Source organism: Nannobrachium achirus, assembly GCF_963921795.1.
Source record: "Nannobrachium achirus genome assembly, chromosome: 17".
NCBI lineage: Eukaryota > Metazoa > Chordata > Actinopteri > Myctophiformes > Myctophidae > Nannobrachium > Nannobrachium achirus.
Genome location: NC_137824.1, coordinates 34470447 through 34491948, shown reverse-complemented (window position 1 = coordinate 34491948; position 21502 = coordinate 34470447). Strand labels below are relative to the sequence as shown.

General features: G+C 42.8%; 1 protein-coding gene across 1 annotated transcript; it reads right to left on the bottom strand.

Annotated features, from left to right (window-relative positions):
* Positions 1-1403: 1403 nt before the first annotated feature.
* Positions 1404-21301, bottom strand: hdx (highly divergent homeobox; the record flags this gene model as incomplete). The annotated part of the gene is made up of 12 exons (XM_080746688.1): positions 21214-21301; positions 16053-16337; positions 14300-14446; positions 12705-13988; positions 11112-11168; positions 9481-9627; positions 8874-9066; positions 7957-8042; positions 6730-6840; positions 4463-4576; positions 2261-2383; positions 1404-1727 (listed from the first exon to the last, which is right to left on the bottom strand). Exons 2-12 carry the CDS (start codon positions 16182-16184, stop codon positions 1404-1406), a joined length of 2718 nt encoding a protein of 905 aa, XP_080602814.1. The 5' UTR covers positions 16185-16337; positions 21214-21301.
* Positions 21302-21502: the final 201 nt, after the last annotated feature.

The window sequence follows — 21502 nt, the reverse complement described above, 5'->3', positions numbered from 1 at the left end:
CACGCACACAGCTGACAGCCACAACAATCCGGTAGGCTGCACTCTTTTTTATGTTTAGGAAATTCCCTCGCAGTGGGTTTTAATGGTCGGTAACGGAAAAAGTAGCTTGTTAAGTTACTGTTCTAATTGGGTAGCGGGGTAACGTAACTGATTAGTTTTTAAAGGCAGTAACGATGTAACTTAACGAGTTACTATACAAAGTAACGATACCCAACACTGAAAATAACACTCGTCATCAGTGCTTACTGCTTTACGTAGACATAGTTAATTTAAGAAAGCGTTAAATTAATTGTCTCCCATCGTGGTGAAAAACATCAATGGTGCACATGATAATAATTAAAATAAACTATTTATATAGCACTTTTTAAAAACAAGTTTGCAAAAGTGCATCGCAGACATAGAAACAGAAAAAAAAAGTGGAATAAATTAAATTAAAATACAATGATTAAAAATCAGAGAATAAAAGCATAGTCTTGCTGTCTATTTATCAAAGCATAAAAAACCAAAACAAAAAATGTGTATAAAAGAAGTTTTTAAAAGAGGCAAACGAGTTAGCACATGTGCATTTATTTGCAGGATCAAACTCGTGTATGACCCTGCATGATGTTCATTTAAGGGTTCCCAGTTTTGGGGGTTTGAAAATAATAGTCATCCTAAGCTTACAATGCATCCACATTGTAGCTTGAAAATCAGGTCCTTTCCTTTTTTGGAGCAACACCGTTGTGTGATGGAATATAAATTAAGCTTAAGGGTACGGCCATACATACGCGCCAGGGTGGGGGTAGCCAACGCATGCAGCGGCATCAGACACGCTAAGTTCCCATGTTTTCCTGCGTTTAGGGTTGGGATCATTTAGGATCTTAACTGGACATTAACGAGTCCCTAATGGTCCGATTCCTTTAACAGTTCCCTTTGACGATTCCTATAGGGTGTTCCAAATGGACCCTTACATGTCTAAGTGTACAATGGAACCAAATGGACCCACTGGTATCATAGCTGTATGGCAGACGTGAAGCCCACGCTCTGAGAGTGTGATGCAACCCGTACCAGAAACGGTTCCAAATGTGATGGAACCGATTCCTGTTCCTCGTTGGATCCGGTTCCTCCACCTGACCACCTTTCCTATTGGTTGGTCAAATATTCACAGTACCCATGTTGAACTCCACGCTTCAGACGCGTTGAAACGTGTCGCGTCAAAACAACGCAACCAGGCACTCCACCCCCTCGCTCCAATAGAATGGAAGCGAACGGGACGCCGGCGCTCCCGGAGCGTATGTGTGACCTTAGCCTCAAGACAGAAGAGTCACTTTTGTCCAATACCTGCTACATTTATGGCATGTGTGAGTGTGTTGTATCTGTCAGTATGTTTATGCACGTACACATACAGTTCATGTTAATAAGAGTCACTGTAGTTCGCCATCGGTTTCCTCGGGTAGCTCCTCTGATGCAGAGGGCTGCGTGGTCTCGAATGAAGAGCCGTCTTCTTCGCTGATGACCGTGACCACCGGGAAGTCTTCTGTGGGTGCCGGCAACGGCGACGACGACTGCTTCCCATTGGCCGCCGCGGTCATCGAGGCTTCATCGTGGTTGGACGACGTCTCCGTTGCCGCGTGGACAGGCTGGGCTCCGTCCTCCTCCTCCTCCCTCTCCTCCCCCTCCCCTTCCCCCTCCTCCAGAGGCTCATCCCAGTCCATGTCCGCAGGCTGAGGTAGACTGGCAAGAAGTTCCTGTATACGGCCGTGTACACAAAAGCAGGATTAAACTTACATTCGATGACAGTGCTACAACTAGGAACAAACAGAGAACCAAATGGAATTTTAGGGGGCAAGGCCACTTGGTCTTTGGTGTTGTCCATTGTTTGAAGGCACAAAGGACAAAGGCCAGGGCAGGAAGACCATCAAATAAAACAAGATTTTAGTCCATTGAAATAATTAATTTAATTTATGGGTTAAGGAAGATTTTAAATGTAATATGTAGACTATCTGCTGTGAAATAAATACATTATGGTATTCATAATCTGATCCATGCTCGCTCAGCCCTGCACCAATCAAAGATACTGGATTGGTTTGAAAATGGAGACTCAACAAAAGACACTGGTGTCTACATACAGTATTGTCAAGACAGAGACAAAGGAGAAAGTGGTACAGTCAGCTGGGTGGAATTAAGGCCACTGTGGCCTCAGGTCATGCCATTGGTTTGAGGGCCAAACTGAGGGGCAACGACGGAAAGGAAAAGGTTGAGTATCACTGGTCTAGTGTACCTGCTGTTTGTGCAGGTCATTGTTCCTCACGGCGTGCAGCAGACTGCTGGTGAACGCCTCCAGCTCCTGGTACTTCAGTTTTTGGTTCTGTAGCTCCGACTCCAGGAACTGCACTTCCTCGTGCTGAAACCATTGCGCCAAATAAGAACGATCAATCAATTATGACACTCTTTTGTTACTTTTCCTGAGCCATTTTATCCCTCTTGCGTGCATGCATGTCAAGCACCCCCAAACAGCCATAGCCTCTGTCTGTGGCACTCCTACTACGAAATGGCTTTTAACCCATTTAGGCCTGGACGCATATCAATGTCACTTTAGATTTTAACCACTTTAACCATTATTGTATGCTTTAACTATTAAAAAATAGCAGATATACAAGCTCAAAGAGCGGCACCGAGTGCCACGTTGCGAGTCTTTGAATATTTTTGAACAGATTCTATAAATGTCTTCTAAATCCTTCTTCTAAATCAGTGGTTCTCAAACCTTTTCATGTCAAGGACCCCCACAATTACATGTATTAGGCCGCGGACCCCCCATCTCAAAATATGTTGTTCCAGGGACCACCCAGAAGCAAATATCTGAGTCACAAATGTTCGCTTTTAAAAAGATATATTCAAAATCAAGATTCTTCAAAAAATAGCAGATCTACAAGCTTGCAGCTGTGAGCTTGTATATCTGCTATTTTTCAATAGTTAAAGCATTAAACAATTCTGGCCCATGTTCGGGGAGGGATGCTGGGCTGGGGCGACACCAGTCAGCAGGGCGTGTTGGGCGGGAGGAGTAAGACGGAGGCTCCACGTCCTACCCGTGGATGACAGTGGCGTCAGTTCAGAAAAAGGTAAGGTATGGCAACATGACTGGTTTCTTACACCAGTCATGTTGCCATACCTTAGCAACAGGCATGATACATTTATTTTAAGAAGTACATTCTATTTTCCCCCCCCAAAATTTCTATGGTTTCTTGGGCTGGATATGGCAGTCTGGAACAGTTGTTCAAGTGCGGCTAAACTTTGCATAATATAGTAAACGTACCACAATTAACAATAATGAGTTGCACCTGTGCAGCTGACCTGCGGAACCTGGGAATATACTATTCTGTCAAGATGGGGAGAATAAACCTGGCAACCACTTATCACATACTTTGAGGGTCTGAGGACACTTGCAGCAGACTGATCAACACTGTACAACTCAGAATATTTAATGGCCACCTCTCGGGGCAACTTGTAATGATATACATAACTGAGGAGGATGATGTCTGTTAGCACTCTATCGACTTGATCTGTGTAAATAATACAACTATGGTTTCTAGGAGACTTAATTCCACTGGTATTTTTATTATATATATTATATATATATATATATATTATTTTATTTTTTTTATTTTAATTTATTGTACTTAACCTTGTTTGTGTAACTATTTTTCTTTACTATCGTGCATATTGTGTACGCTGATTTATTGTTTTGTATTTATTTTTATTGTTACTGTCTTTATTTTTTTTTCAAGGAGTGACTAATGATAGCAATATGGGGGGAGGGTTGGGGAAAAGGAAAAAAAAAAAGAAAAATAATGTCTTTGCAATATTGACTTGTTTAATGTACAATGTTGAAATATATGTGACATGAATAAAGATATATAAAAAAAAAAAAAAAAGATGGGGAGAATAAAAGTGTGGAGAATATAACTATATAACTAAATTTTGCATAAAGTTATTTTAATGTAATTTAACAACATAACCAGCACAGATAGACAAAGAGACATTCATGGATTTATATTTTAAAGTAACTTGTATTCTCCCCCCTGGACCCAGGGTATGGCAGCTGCATACCCCTGCCATACCCAATTGACGCCCCTGGTGGAGGAACTGACATAACAAAGAATGAAAGATAGAAAACAGCCATAACGGCTCCGATTGCCCCCCCTTGCGGCCACCGTGGGGGGGCCACAAAAACCTGTGAGTTAAACCATGGTCAGCAAAGCCCCTGCGGCTGCAGTGTGCTACAGTGTGACTTTATGTGTTCTGAGAAAATGAAACGCTTGCACACTGATGGGCTCTGTTCAAAGAAAACATTTTTTATTGCACCCTTTACAAGTGCTGAGCAGCACTTGTAAAGGGTGCAATAAATGATTTCATTTTATTTTACTGTTATTTTTTCGCTCAGCACCTGCCCGACACAGGGTGTGGATGCGTTAAGTGTCTTCACCTTGAACTCCAGCAGACTCTGCATTTGCTCCATGTTTGAAGCCACCATTCCACCACCATCACCATCATCACCTCCATCATCATCGTCCTCATCTTCGTCAATTATTTCGATCTTCTATGTGGAAAACACAGATTACAATATCTGTCAGCAGCAACACAAATCATAGTAATTAGAATTATTTCAATCAAATAAAATCCTTTTTGGCAAGTAAGCTTTTGAACAATTTACCATAGTATGTTGAGAAGAATATTAGCATTTGACTTTTCTTTTCTCCAGTAATGACAGCAGTAGTACAATATTTTATAGACCATAGCTAGTCCATATCCCCCTTTAAACATACCGTGTTTGAAATATCGACTGAGGAAGAGCCTCGTTCTATTCTGGAATACATTTTCAGCATTTGGAGCAAGATCTCTACTCTATTTTTCTGAAATATTGTCAGGGACCTAACATACCAGAGCAATGGTTCTCTTTTTACATTTCAAGGATCCCCATAACCCTATAAGAATGTACACTCTCTCAGAGTTACAGACCTGTATGGGCACATTTAGAATTAGAACCCTCTCATGGAACACGGAGGGTCCCTGCACCCCACTTTGAGAACCCCTGTGCTAGACAGCACATACAGCAGTGCAAATGCTGCAGAATGTCTGTGCACATGACATCGCAAAAGTCAGGCACATCCTGCCTCCAAGACACTGAAAATCTACTCCACACATTTGTTCCCTTCAGGCTGGATTATTGTAATTCCTTACTATCACACTCTCTTAAGACTCTCCAGCTGGTCCAGCATGTTTCAACGTGTGTAATGACAAGAACTTGGAAAAAGAATAGATTTTATTTCTCCCATAGTGGCTTCTCTGCACTGGCTCCCTGTCAAATCCAGAATTTAAAATCCTCCTCCTCACCTACAAAGTTCTATAATGGTTAGGCGCCATTGTATCTTAAAGAGCTCATTATCCACTACTTGTATTACATCTCTATATAGAGAGGTAATAGGTAATAGAGAGTATGAGCTTTATTTTCATCCATTCCTTACCACTCATCCCTAAACGTCTTTGCCTTTTTTTACTCTTTTGAAAAACCCTTTAAAATACTTCAAATAGCCGATCTACATCGACATTTTGTGAGCTTGTAGATCAGATATTTGAAATACATATAAAAAAAATCAAAATAGTACAAAATGGCAAAAGAGTTAAGAGATAAGGGGCAAGGCATGGAGGAAAATATGGCCCTATGTGTCTGGTTAGCTCAGTCGGTAGAGTACAATGTTTCGAATTTATGGATATTGTTTTCGTCTCTACCCAACTGGTCAAGTCAGATGGCCGCCCATCTGGAGCCATGACTGCTTGAAGTTTGTGCCTTTTAAAGGGGAGATTTTCCTTGCCGCTGACACCAAGTGCTCATTATGGATTACAGAAAGGACAAAGCAGACCCCCTCCCTGCATTCATAAATGGTGGCTGTGTGGAAAACTGGAATTGTTCCAGGTTTAAATTCTTGCATGGGAACCCTCATCTCTGACATACCTCTCCTGGTCTGACAACACCGGCGGCTGCATTCCAAACAGTGCTCAAGAAAAATGGCCTAACTAAAAATAAAATGATAATAATAAACGGCTTTGTGGTCTTTTATCATTCCAGGATAGAGAGCATTCTGTCCTACGGCATCACAGTGTGCCATGCTGGCTGCTCATCCACAGACAGAAAAGCTGCCCAAAGGGTCATAAATACTGCACAAAAGCTTCAAACATGGAGCAAACGCAGAGTCTGCTGGAGTTTAAGGTGAAGACACAAACTCATGAAAGACAAATAATATACAGTATAATATTTGTATTTTATTTTTTGGAGCGTTATTTCATCTTTCTCTGGTAATGTTGGTGTTACTTCCATGATGTTTTCAAATGTTTTCTTAAACTATACACGCATAGCAAGAATATGCCGCTCGAATGACTCTGTGTGTTTCTGTTGTGTTTCCAATGGGACTACAGTTCTGTGCAGCCGCGACTACTTCCGTTACTCGGCATTTGGGAGCTGTCATTCCAGACTATATAGCATTCAGAGATTGTGGAATAGTTGTCTGGCTATGCGAGACTACATAGTCAGCAAAGCCCTGCGGCTACAGTCTGTTACAGTGTGAGTTTGTCTTCTAAGCTGTACAGCACTTGCAAAGGGTGCAATACGTTATTTTTCTTTAAATGGAGCCCATTGGTGCACAAGCGTTTCGTTGTCTTGGTTTACCAAGTCTTTCTACTAATTTTCATCTTCACCTTGAACTCCAGCAGACTCTGCATTTGCTCCATGTTTGAAGCCACCATTCCACCACCACCATCATCATCCCCACCATCATCATCATCATCTTCGTCAATTATCTCGATCTTCTATTTGGAAAACACAGATTACAATATTCGTCAGCAGCTAGCAACAAATCACAGCAATTAGAATGACTTCAAGAGCCAAAAAATGAATTAGTCTTACGTCTTATTAAAATAACAGGTTTTTGGCAAGTAAGCTGTTTGAACAATTGATCAGAGTATGTTGAGAAGAACAGTAGCATTTGATCTTTTTGTTCAGTAATGACCGCAGTAGTACTAGTAAGGGATAACTTCTGGCGCCTGGATTCTCTCCTCCAGCATCACAGTGTGGCATGCTGGCTGCTCATCCACGGACAAAAAGAGCTGTCCAGAGGGATGTAAATACAGCAAAAAGATCATTCGCTGCCCTTTGCCCTCCCTTAAGGTAAATAGCCTTTTCAGAGCCAAACATATTACACAACACTGTTCACCGGTCACCACCGATTTGACCTGTTGCCCTCCGGCATGCATTACAGGTCACTCAATACATGAACCACTGTAAAAACCTCCCCCAAGGCCTAAAGTAAATTATGAACTTAATGAATGTACGAACTGCACTTTTGATATGTTTTATTGTTTATATCTATCTACAAGTTTCCTGTGTCCCATCAAGGAACGTCTACCAGGAAGAGACATCAAGTGACAAGTTCAACGGCGATGCGCCATGACGCTCTCGGTGACAAAACTCGCACCAGTTTCTGTTCGTAGACGTTCCTTGTGTCCCATGAGCCTTGCGTGAAAGTTGGGCATCACTTCCTGTTCCTCTTAGCTGTTTCATTCTGACTGGTTGCTGTTGCTGCTGTGAGCCTGTGGCTGTGACACCTGAATCTCTGCATGGTGATTACATGGTGCTTGATAAGTGATTTGAATCAGCTGTGTGGAGGAAGTGAAGCCCACATTAACACACACCCTTTCCCCCAGTAAGCTTGTTGGGAAACACAAAGAATATTGGCACTTTGGCTACCAGTGTGTGCGGCCACCTTCTTGACTCTTGACGACCACTACAGTATACTGTGTTGTGCCAGACCATGTTGTACTGGGTTTTTAATGTACCAATCAGGAGTGTCACTTTTTAATGTGATGCATGCATGTACAGTAATACATTTAGAAATAATAATAATAATAACAACAAAAATGCAGTACCACGTTGTTGTCCAAGGGGGCAGCGTTAGTAGATACGTCTGTTACGTCTTCATCCAAATCTCTCTGGTACGAGTCATTATTGCCATCTAGGACAGAAACACCACCATCACACTGGGCTGAGCTACATATCAAATTCTCCATTTATGATCTCTATAGAAGTTATATTAACCATATTAACCCAGTCATCCCTATTGGGGGCAAATTTACATTTACATTTTTACTTTTAACATTTTCAAAAATAGCTAAAATAGCTGATCTACAAGCTCTGTTGTGACTCAGTTTGAGCTCGTGGATTGGCTATTTCCACTATACCACGTATAGATGAGGCTAAAGTGCTTAATAATACAAATGATATTAAAATGTTTACATTGGTTTGTAAAAGATAAAACTTAATTTCATTGCATCTTTAAACAGTGTAGAGAAAACTATTTACCAAACGTGTCATTCCTGTGTGTTTCCATTAATAAAGAAGACACATAAAACATTGAAGTTATGCTGTTGAATCTTATCGTTGTGGATTTGTTGATTATCCATTGGTTTGGCCCATAAATACCATGATTATACTTTCACAGTCTCATAGCCCTGATGTTTAGGCCAGTCACAATTATTACATAATCGCCTAATTTAATATATAATGAAAAATAATCCCACAATGGGCATGTAGATCAGCTATTTCCACTATCAATGTTCTTTTTTAAGTATAAAGTTGTCAAATATGTCAGTAATTTCTTTGTATATTTAAGTTATGTGTCATGCCTGCCATGTACAACTTCAAAGCCTACAAGCCAAATTAAAAGAAATGTAATTGTCAACGAGTGACAATTAACCGTCATGCAAAATGTCATAATCCTGACAGCCCCCACTGATGTTATACATGCACGCTTAACTGCACATGTTCCTGTCGGGTGCAGTTTTACCTTCGGACAGACAGAGAGATCCCCCATCATTCAGGTCGTCTCCAAACTCGGGGGTTCTTAGCCCATCGCCGTCAGGGCTCACTGGAGAGTCTCTCCCTGGCGATGATGTCGTGAACACGGCGGGTCCGCCTTTAGGAGCCGGGATTTCTATGCCCATGAGGCGGTACTTCCTCCTCCGGTTGCTGATCCACGTCTGTAAGGGGAAAACAGGATAACACAGATAAGAGCCCGGCCCATATAGCGGTCATTATTTGATTTTGATAGTGCGCGTTGCTTCTTAGAGAGTTAGGAACTGGTAAATGCAGAGAACAAATTTTACATATGTGAAAATGTACAAAAGAACACCCCAAAGGAGGAGAGGGACTAAACTATTATTATTGTTCTCAAATCAGATGAACAATTAACTATTTAACCACTTATGCCCTATTAAGTTAGTTTATGCAGGACACGTGAGTCTTCCCGCCTCAGCTGTAATCAGCTGTCAGTCAGATCCTTTCCTACTCGTCATTCACAGATCTGATAATCATTACATCACTCTGTCTAATCCAAATCAGAGCTCTCGCTCAGTAACAGGCTATTTTAAATACGTTTTGCATTCACTATTCACCTTGACTATCTCAGAGTCCACGTTGAGCTGGTCGGCTGCGGCTGCGATCTTCTCCCTGCACACAGAGCCCAGACTGGTCATCCCTCTGTCCCAGTAGCGCTTCAGCTGGAGCAGGTCTCTGTTGCTGAACTGGGTCCTGTCCTGCAGCTGTGCACAAACCACAACATTACACTCTTAGTAACCAGCATGTGATGGGGTTCTAAGAAGAACACCTTTCAAAGAAGGCAAGAAAAGAATAGATGGAATAATCACACAATATAATATTCTCCTTTACTGGGACTTAATTTAACTTGCAATATGTTGAAAGAAAAGAAAAGCATCACCTCTCCATCTCTTTGTTGCTTCTCCTTTATCATGTGTTATTCACAAGTCTGCCTTCATTAAATAAGTGCAATATATCAATATGTAAAACTATGTGGAAAAATACCAGGCATTATATCACTGATCGAGGAACCTGCAGCCGACATAGAATATTTTAATACCTAACTCCAATAAAGTTCAAATACTAATAAAAGTCCAAGCAATGAGTAGACAGACAATCGAGGTCTAACACTCCAAATCAATACACACCTCAGCATGAGAAGCCGCTCACAACAACCCAAGAATATAAAGCCATTTGCCATTTTTCTGTTGTAATAATGTTGCAGGGTTCTGTTTCAAACTCCTGTGAATGCATGTATAAATGGAAACAACACATCTAAGTGTGCAACCTCAAAACAGTGAAAGAACGAGGGATTAGTATCTACTTGGTGACAAGTTTGTGTATGTGTTGATCAAATGCAATACCCAACAAGCATTATGTGACTCTCTTTTTTTAAACTTTAAAAGAAGTAATCCATGCTTTTATTCAAATTTCTCATTGAAGTTCCATACTGCACGATGATGCAAATCAACATTTTAATCCAGCCTGAGCTGAAAACCAGCTGATCTATTCTTTAACACCCAAGGAGCCAAACTCGTTCAGTAACGAGTTACGGCCACTAGGTGTCACCACGCCAAAAGGAGTTGTCTCGTCCCTGAACGAGACAACGAAGGGTTAACTGTACGTGCAGCTGCCTGCCCTCTGAATGACCCGAGTCCATACGTCACCCCGTAGCAGAGAGAGAGAGAGGGAGAGAGAGAAAATGGCGGAGGCTGGTTACATTGATTTCCATTCTACTCTGAAACAATAAAAAGGGCTTTATCTCTGAATGAGGTGAAAAGAACGCCAGGGAAGCAGAGATCTGATTGTTTTCACGGCGACACTATAACGCGATGGTCGGCTCCCGTTTGGATTTTAGTTTCGCGAGCGTTTGTAAACAAAGGGATTATCTTCCTCAATCGTCAGTGGACACCCACGTGCACACGCACAAAGCTTCCGAGGCTCTTCAAAATAAAGCGTGAGTGAACGGCGGCAGCAGCAACAGCTAGAAATGTTATAAACCTGAGCAGCCCATGTGTTAAGGAAGGACGCTTTACATTATGGAGATGGAATGAATATGACACTTCAATGTCAAATCACGTGTGCCAACTACGCAGAGAGAGACTGGTGTGCTTTGATTTGCTTGTGTTGCTCAAACGTTCAGAGCCTTGTGTTAAGTAAAGTAAGTGGGATAACGATGTGTGTTAACGATGGACTAATTAGTACTTACTGTTCTCTTCCTGGAGTTGTTGAGGAACCAAGGAGCAGCCGTCACACTGACAGAAGTCTAAACACAAACACACTATCAGGTAAATACAAACACACAATCGGGTAAATAACAATTATATAGTGTAGATTCTACACTGTCGCTCAGCTTTTCGACTGTCTGTCTCTCCTACACTGTCTGTCTCTCAGCTTTAAAGTCTGTCTGTCATCCACAGAGCTTTACGGTACAGTATGTCTACAGTGTAGACATACCACGTCTCTCCTACACTGTCTTCCTATAGCTTTTCTGTCTGTTTCCCATACATGGTATCACTCTTTGCTTTCCTACTGCATGTCTCACCTGCACAGTCTGTGTCTCAGATGTCCTACTGTCTGTCTCTCATACACTGTCTCCCTCTCAGATTTCCTACTGTCTGTCTTCCTCTTAATCTTTCCTTCTGTCTCTGGCACTGGGGTACAGTACATTTTAAGTACATTTACTTAAGTACTGTACATAGGTAAAACATTTTGGTATTTGTACTTGAGTATTTCCAATTTCCAATACTTTTACTTTTACTCCACTCCAGCTCGGATTCAAACATTGATTCAAATATTTCAAATATATTTGAAAATATATTTGAAAACAGCCGATCTACAAGCTTGTGAGCATAATGGTTCTTATCAGTGTGACGTGGGTGGTTAAGGCATCTATAGAGTGTTTGGTCCATATTTGGACTTGAGCCTTATATTTCCTGTGAGGAGAAAAAGCAGTTCCAGTTTTGGTGGAGGAGACAGGTTTTCCTCCAATCAGGATAGAGTGGGGCTCAAGGCGCACCAAGGCCTGCCCCCACTTGATCATGATTGGAGGAAGGCCTCCACCTGTCACCTACATTAAAAAACTGAAATTGCAACTTAAATGAAATCACTTACCCTACCTTTAAGTATTGTTTTATGCCAATGCATTTGTACTTTTACTCAAGTACATTTTGAATTCTGGACTTTTACTTGTAACAGAGTATTTCTACATTGCAGTATTGATACTTTTACTAGAATTATTGAATGCTTTAACTATTGAAAAATAGCAGATATACAAGCTCACAGCGCGGCACCAAGTGCCGCGCTGCGAGCTTGTAGATCTGCTATTTTTGAAAAAATCCAGAAAATTTGAATTTTGACCTGAGTGTCTTTTGAATCTTTCTAAGGTTTTTGGAAAAAACCTATGTTTCTATGTCAGCAATGTGGCTAGCCATCGTCAAAGAAAAGGTCCTTTTCACATAACTGGAGCTCAGTTAGTCTGTTCTTGAGAGACTACTATGTCAGTGGTTCTCAAACCTTTTCATGTGAAGGACCCACAAAATGATATTTATTTGGCCACGGACCCCCATCTCAAAATATTTCATTCCAGGGACCCCCCAGAAGCAGAATTTGAGTTACAAACGTTAGCTTTAAAAATACATATGTTCAAAGATTTGCACACATTTTCACGTGCTGCTATCTGCTATTTTTCACTGGTTAAAGCATTCAATAATTCTAGGCCTAAATGGGTTAAGTAAAACATTTGAGTATTTTTTCCTGCACTGATCTCTAGTATCCCCGGTGGGACCCATCCAACCCCTACCTGCGTGCTAGATTCCCCTCTGGGTGAGGTCTGTGCTGTGACTGAGTAGCTGCCATGAGGGAGAGCCATGTTGCTCTGATTGGGTCCAGGTCTGGAGCTGGCAACAGGGGACGTGTGGCCTCCTCTCACCCCGGACAGGTCCACCCGGGCTGGGCTGAGGCTGGCTGACCTCTGGGCCCTGTGGGTGTGTCTCTGAGCCGACATATTCGCCAGCTCCTCCTCCCTTCGCCACTCGTCTTCCTCGTCTCCCGTCTCCATGGCGATTGAAAAGTAGCCGCTGGGGTCCGGGCTCCTGCGAATTTCCGGGCTCCTCCTGGCGGGGACGAGTCCCTGCCTCAGTCCCCCGGCGTCGGGTCTGTCCGACAGGGTGAAGACCTGCTGGATCCGGGGCGTGTAGTCGGAGGACGAAGGCCTAGGGTTCTGGACCGGCAGCGAGAGCGAGACCCGGGGCCTCGGCGGGGGGGCCGGGGGGTGAGGCTGGGGGTTGGAGTGAGGCCGAGGCTGGACCTGAGGCTGAGTCTGGGAGTAGGAGGAGGAGGGCCAGGAGCGGGCCTGCGCTGTCCCATACTGCCGAGCCCAGCTGTGAGGTACCACCCCTGCCCCCGGGCCTGGACCTCCGCCCGGGCCCGCCTCACCCAGGGGGAAGCCTCCCTTCCTGGCTGGAGTGTAGACCGAGGGCCCCGAGGGCACCGGATGCCTCGCGGGCCCCGAATGCCCCGAGGGCCTCGCATGCACTGCGGGCGAGGAGGAGAGCGCCGGGGGCCTCCGAGAGAACGAGGCCAGCTTGGAGTGGAGCGGGGAGGTGCTGGAGGTGTTCCTGTTGTGCAGCGAGAGGCCGAGGAGAGACGAGTGGGCGTGGGACGACAGCTCCGAGTCAGAGTGAGAAGGGAGGGGGACGGGGCGCGGCCTGGGGCGAGAGGCAGAGTTAAGGGAGTAGATCCCCGTCAGAATGACGTCGTTGTTGTTGCTGCTGCTGCTGTTGTTGTTGTTCCCCGCCCCAAGGGGCGAGGAGGAGGTGGAGGAAGACGTTGAGGAGGTAGCAGGGAAGGAGGTGGACGAGGGCGCGAGGTGGCGCCGGTTCTGGATGTTCCGGGCGGCGGCCATCTCGGCGGTCAGCATGGCGCCGGCCACCAGCACTCCCCCCGTCAGGCTGTGGTGATTGGACAGCGAGTGATTGGGCAGCAGTCCCCCCGCGAGTCCCTGATTGGACATGGAATGGGACAGGCCGTCTCCGTTCTGGTCGGCCTTGGAGGCCAGCTTACGCCGTTTGTTGCCGACCCACGTCTGTAGAGACAGTAAAGTCACGTAAAAGCTGCAATCCGGAATTTATGTTAATGAATGATACAAATCTGTATGGTAAAGTCTGTTAATACTGTTAATATTTAAGCCCTATACAAATACTTTCAAATAGAAGCTCACATGTGTTCTGAGCTTGGAGATCTACTTGTGTTTGCCATTTTTGAAAAACTATATATATTTTGACAATTCTTGAACACATTCACAGTCGTTAAACACTCTCATGAACACACTTGCATGTGTCGTGCGAGAACACGCACACGCACACACGCACACACACACACAGTTTGCAGGCCTACCCGGACCACACTGAAGTCCAGCTTGGTCTCCTGAGCACACTGCAGTATGAGCTGAAAACAGGCTTTGCTCTGGTTGGTCATTCCGTTATCGTAGTAACGCTCCAAGACCCTCTGCTGCTCCGCCGTGAACACCGACCGCAGGTTCATCTGCAACACCAGTACACAAGACAGTTATATAACACAGTACACAACACTGTTACACCACTATATGACACTAGAACAGTGTTTCTCAAACTTTCAAATTTCAAGTACTCCCCTTAAATCTGACAGTGTACACTGTCAGAGTTACAGACTTGTAAATGTCAATTTAGACCCCCATAAAGGAACCTAGAGAATCCCTGATATCCACATTGAGAACCACTGCTCTAGAACATCAGTATGACACCAGTAATTAACACTGATAGTATCAGATGTCATACAATATGTCTGAGTGTTGGGGCTTTGTCTCTGTCCCTTTTATGCCCATAAATGGAGATGCCTTACCCGTAGGCTGTTGTGAATTTCAGAAATTCTTCTTCCGGTGCATGTAACCATATATGGAGCTGACTGATTCGCTTGTGTCTGATGCCATGATGACACATTGAGGTTAGACAACACACTCCATATTTGGGCGTTGCTGCATTGGGAACTCCTTATATGGTTATGACTGAGAGTGACGTCAGAGCAGATTGGCCCTCCGCCAATTTCAATATCGGATTACATACAATGCCAGGTCTGGTCTTGCTCCGACTTATATTCCTGGCTTACAGTACTCTCCCCATGAGCAAGTGTGTAGCCTGAGAACCTCAAAAACAAAGGGAGAAAGGGCTTTTGCAATCAGAGCTCCGACACTTGGAATGCCCTTTGCCTGAGGAAATCAGGCTTGCCGAGTCTGTGACTTGTTTCAAATCCCTTCTTAAAACACTTTTACAAAGCCACTTTTAATGCCCGACACTAACCCAACCTTGTTTGTTATGTTTTAAATTAATTCTTCTGTGAAGCACTTTGTAACAGTGTTTGTGAAAGGTGCTATACAAATAAAGGTATGTTATAATTATTTCTTATTATTGTATAATAACGCCAGTATAAAGCCACTACACAAGCACTATAACAGGCAGTGATTCTTCACTTTGGTTCTTGGGTATTGCTGGTTTTCTATCCTAACAGGAAGTTGCACTGACACACCATAGCGTTTCACTACTCCTTAAAAAAGTGTTTTCTAACACTTTAGAAAACACTAAAGGGGGGGGGGGGGGTAATGAGAGGTATAGGTATGGTTTGTGAGATATGACACGTGATCTTACCATAATCACAGTAATCCTTAATCATAATTTCCATCATTATTCAAGTGAAGAGACTCACTCCAGTTTAGGGGACTGTGGCCCCCCTAACAATTTAGTTGAATACCCCTGTACCCCATGTACAGTATATAGCAAAAACCTTTTTTACGTTTTTCAGAAACTTTCAGGTCAGGATTTAAAGGAGTAGTTCACCACCAAAATTATTTTTTTCCTTCTATTGATTACTCACGCCATGGAGACTTGAGACTTCAATAATATAGTTTTCTATTGATTCCGGATGGGTCCCCCATCCAGTATCAATGGGTGTACATTTATTGCAATCAAATTTTTGTCTTAGGAATGCGACAAAAAACAAAAAATACTATTGAAATCCATGGCGTGAGTAATCAATAGGAAAAAAGTCATTTTGGGATGAACTACTCCTATAGGGGCGTTTTTGGAATCGGCCGCAGGCCTAAACGGGTTAAACCCACCGTCTGCAGGCCGCGTCTCTCTGGCCAGGCGTCCATCCTGCCGCTGGAGGGGAAGGGGGCAGTGTCCATCCTGCCGCTGGAGGGGAAGGGGGCAGCGTCCATCCTACCGGTGGAGGAGAAGGGGGCAGCCATACGGGCGGTGAACGACAGGCTAGGACCTCCTGGTCCTGGCGTGTCTATCGTAGCTCTGTCCTGATGCCACTCATCCTAGCTCAGTGTTGGTGGAGCTCCGCTGGGCGACACGGTCGAGGAGAGACCCAGGCTGAAGGCATGGCGTACGGGACTCTGCAGCAGTAGAAGAGGAGAAGGTCATCAGAACCAGTGGTGGAAAAAGTACTCGCATATTTTACTTAAGTAAAAGTCTGGAATTCAAAATGTACTTGAGTAAAAGTATGAAAGTATTGGCATCAAAATATACTTAAAAGTACCAAAAGCAAACGTACAAAATGTTAAAAAATAGAATATCTACAAGCCCACAATGTGACGCGCTGTGAGTTTATGGCGATCGAGCCAAATGTACAGGATGTGTGCAACTTCTGCAGTCATATGACGAACTAGTGCTTGCGCACTGCATGACGTTGGCCATCTAATACAATCATGACATCAGGACACACAAACAAACGGTGAAATTGTGATTATCCACCTTGTCCAATTGGTGTTTTTTCTTTTCTTTCTTTTTTTTCTTTTTTTTTAAACAGCAATTGAACTGGGTTTTGTAGAGAAATGCAGAAGCAACATTTATAAACTTGATTAGGTATGATGAGATCACCTAATCTAATCTGAAAGATAGAATCTCATTAATCAGTATTGAAATACCAAGACTTAATCCAATATTACTGTTATCCTATATGATCCGTTTTAAATGAGCTTATACACGTGATATGAAACAGATTGAGAACTCACAAAGAAAAACCTTGCGAATATGACTTATAACCTTCAGCTAAACCGAATAACAAATGTGTGTTAAAAAAACAGAACAAAAACCTCATCGTCTATTGCAATGCACCACTGTGTGAGCTTGTAGATCGGCTATTTACACTACTTTTGCATGACACTGTCATACTGCAAAGTATAACACAGGACATTCATTTATGAGAAGAAATAAAACAATGAAATGCGGAGATACAAGGTGTCTGCCTTTCTCAATGTTTTTGCACAAATATAACAGTTTTGTTATTTGTTAAACTCTACTACAGTGATGACTGATTGATTGACTGAATACTTTATTAGTCAGAAATAGTTTCCGTTGTGGTCCTATGTATTCAATTAATTAGCATAGAATGAGAAATGATACGATAATACATGTCATTAACAAATACAAACACTATATGTACAAAGGAGAAATTACATTAAAGGAGTAGTTCATCCCCAAAATGGCTTTTTTTCTATTGATTACTCAAACCACAGAGACTTGAATTCATGGATCATTTTTGGTATTTGTCCCATTCCTAAGACAAAGATTTGATTCCAGATGGGGACCCAAATGTTAGTCTTTAGGAAGGCGACAAATACCCCAAAAAAGTATTGAACTCAAGTATCCATGGCATGAGTAATCAATAGAAAAAGTCATTTTGGGGGTGAACTTAACTACTCCTTTAACTCTGGTCTCCTGGTAGATGTCTTTTCAGGCCAGATTAGAAAGAAACCATGCGTTTTACGTCTTTTAATGGATGGTGTCACTGTCAGGGCATTCCACATTTTGGTGTCAGAGTAGTAGAATGAGACTTTTCCCATGTTTGTTCTAAATTTGGGCGGTACCAGATCATGGTTGCTCCCTCTAGTGTTGTGGCTGTGGGTGTCAGGGGCGTCACAAGGGGTAGGAAAGTGGGACTGAGTTACTGGGGCCCAAGGTGGAGGGGCCCTAATAACTTTATCTATTGAAAAATAGCAGATATACAAGCTCACAGCGCGGCACCGAGTGCCGCGCTGCGAGCTTGTAGATCTGCTATTTTTTTGTGAAAATGTGTGAAAATCTTTGATATATGTATTTTTAAGCGAACATTTCTAACTCAAATTTTGCTTCTGGGGGTCCCTGGAACTAAATATTTTGAGATTGGGGTCCGTGGCCAAATACATATCATCTTGGGGGTCCTTGACATAGGTTTCTTGCACACATTTTCACGATTTTTCAATAGTTAACATTCTTGGGGGGTCCGCAGTGAATCCTTGTACCCAGGGCCCAGAATTTGGTGTGACGCCCCTGGTGGGTGTCACTCACTTTGGAGAAGTAGTTACACAGGTATGAGGGTATTGAGGGCACTGTCCCATTGACTATGTTAAATATTAAATATTTGTTTAACCATGTCTTATATATATACACTATACATATCTGCTGCATGTATACAGAGGAAAAGTACAGTCTATTATTTATATTCACCACACCTATTGCAGTGGGCATGGTTTACTGGCTCCACACAAATAAATAATAATAATAAATAGAGATTTACAAAGATATTTATATAAATTATTTTAAGCCTAGAATCAAGCCATCCAGGATCCTGGTGACCCATGACCATAACACCTTTGATTCTGTGAAAAAGAAGAAGAAGAAGAATATCATATAATTCATTTTTATAAATATCCTTTATTTAGCGCTGGTGTTCCCAAACTGTTTTGGCTCAGGACACCCCTATAAATATTTTTTTCATCCGAGGCACCCCTACATTATATTCATAATTTTAACTCCCAGCACCTTATATTAATTAAAATCCATATAAGGGGAAACATAAGCGTATTTTTGTCACTGGGTGACAAAAAAAAACCTCCCTGGGCACCCACTTTGAAAACCCCTGGTTTAGCGTTTTATTTTTTTTATGACCACAGAATCAAAGGCTTTATGGTCATGATTTGCTTAGTGGCACCAGTAAACCACGGCCACTGCTACAGTATGCCCGGCCTGTCAGCTTATTCAGACATGCTTGATATGCTTTACAAACATAAACTCGCTGCAATCCTGCGAGTGAGTATACTTAATTCGGCATCTATTGTTTATTGTTGTTGTATGGTTTATTGTTGTGGTGAACCTTTGCAGCTGCGACACCCTGAGTTTCCCCATGGGCATTAATTAATAAAGTGTTATTACACAATGTGTGATGATGCAGAAAACATGATTTTACAGTAGTCAGTCCAGACTTACAGACTTCTGCATTGCTGCAAAAGGGAAAAGAGCGACAGAACTTTTCCCTGACGATTCTCAACCTGTGGGTCGGTCCCCCAGAGGGGTCCCCAAATTATCTTGGGTTGTCCCTAGACTCCCCAATGTGCAACATTGTTTTCTCACTCAACAGTAAACAAACCAAGATAAAGTTTAAGAGAAGGTTTATGGAGATTTCTCAAGTGACAATTTAAGGACTTTTTAAAATCTCTAAAATTACAAATGAAACATTGGCCAAATTGTCAAATATTAGAGACAGAAATTGTGAAAATAGCCAATCTACATGCTCACATGCATGTAGATCTGCTATTTTCACAATAGAACCGTACGTGTGATACAAAATGTCATGCCTCAACTAGTGCTGGTCTGGGGGTTAAAATACGATTCTTTTGCGGGTCACAGCCTGAATAAGTTGAGAAACACTGCTGTATTGTACCTCCACTCATGTTGGTGTATTAACAGAGATGTGTACTCTCTGATGTGCAGTCATTCTGACAGTCAGCCATGCTTGGCTGCAGCAGCAGAACATGGACACATTTTAATAAACTGATGCTAAAAATGTAGAAAACGTTGCATCATGTCAGGAAACAACCACAGCGACTGGATCCGACTCTCCACAAACACACCCCCCCCCAGTGGTGGAAAGTAACTACAGTATAAGTAGGTCTTTACTTAATATAGGCAACTGTACTTAAGTAGCCTACACTTTTGCGTTATTTGTACTTTACTTGAGTATTTCCACTTTCCAATACTTTTACTTCCACTCTCGGATCCAAATATTGTACTTACTACATTTATTTGAAAACCTTAGTTACTTTGTAATTACTTTTTAAAAAGGACCCCAATTGAAACAAGCCCAAAAGCTTTTTTGAGGTGTAAATCCTGTTAGTTGAACTTGTACCAGTGAACTGTACTGTCATGAAACTGTACCTTTTCCTATGCAAACTTCTAATAGTTTGAATAGTAAAGTCTTCAATCAATTTAGATTAACCTATTATTACAAAACATACATTAATCACTTCAACCCTATATACATTTCGGACATTTGAAAATAGCAGATATATGTGAGCTTGCGTTCAAGTACATCTGCTATTTTCAATTTGAAAACTTCAATGTGAAATGGGACATTGTGCATAAAGAATAGACTACTTTTACTTGTTATACTATTTATAACAGTAGGTCTACATTTTTATACCAATAATACTTGTGTACCTTTACTCAAGTAAGTTCTGTGTTTTTTACTTTTACTTTCCTCTACTTTTACTTAGTAACACATGTGAGTACTATTATTCCATCACTGACACACACACACACGCACACACACACGCACACACACACACACACACACACACACACACGCAGAAACCAGACGCCCGACCGACCGTGCGTACAGGACTACTTCCCCACACACAGACAGACAGTAAACAAACAGAGCTATAATGTAACGTACACGAGGAAGGGGAAACGCATTGTCTGTCTCCGATTCTGAAACTTCAGTTAACTTTTATTTTCCCACGAACCGCAACGGGAGTGGGCTATTATTACACACACTGAAAGCCAAAAGAGACCCTGGAATAATAACGTTATTACATGTTTATATGCATCAGTGTAACCCGGATCGAAAATAATGTATCCTAGGTAAGTTGCCAGTGTCGTTTCTGATCTCCGCCGCCTGAATAGGAGCGTGTCTGTGTACGCCGATGTTGACAATAATACGTTTAAATGTGAGGCGATCAACCACCGGGCACACACAGACAGACCCAACGTTACAGGCCCGGGCGGCCATCATCACTACTAGCCAGCCTTAGCATTAGCATTAGCCTGCTCTCCCAGAGGATAGCAGCCTGCGGTTGAACTTTTCCCTTCCAGATCTCCTGATTTCTCAACCCCGATCGCCAACGGACGATCCCCCCCGATTCCACCCTCGGCGCGATCGAGCGGCAGCGCGGACAGATCGCGAGATGTGAAATCACCGCAAAAAAAAGTGAGATCACTCCCGTTACGTACCCTTCTGGATGTCAAAATCACAACAAACGGACGTTCCCCAATTCAGCAGATTTCTTCTTTCAACCAGCAGCGGCCCCCCCTCCTCTTTTCGCCAGACAATGAAATCACAACGTCCGATCATCAATTCTAATCATGATTGTGACGTGTCCGCAGACAGGAGCCAATGGGGGAGCCGAGGGGACCGAAAACCGAGCGTCCGTCCGTCCCCCCTGTCCCGCCCACCGTTGACTTTGCCCACAGGAGAAAAGAGATGGAGAAGAGAGAGAAGGAGAGAAAAGGAGGTGGGGAG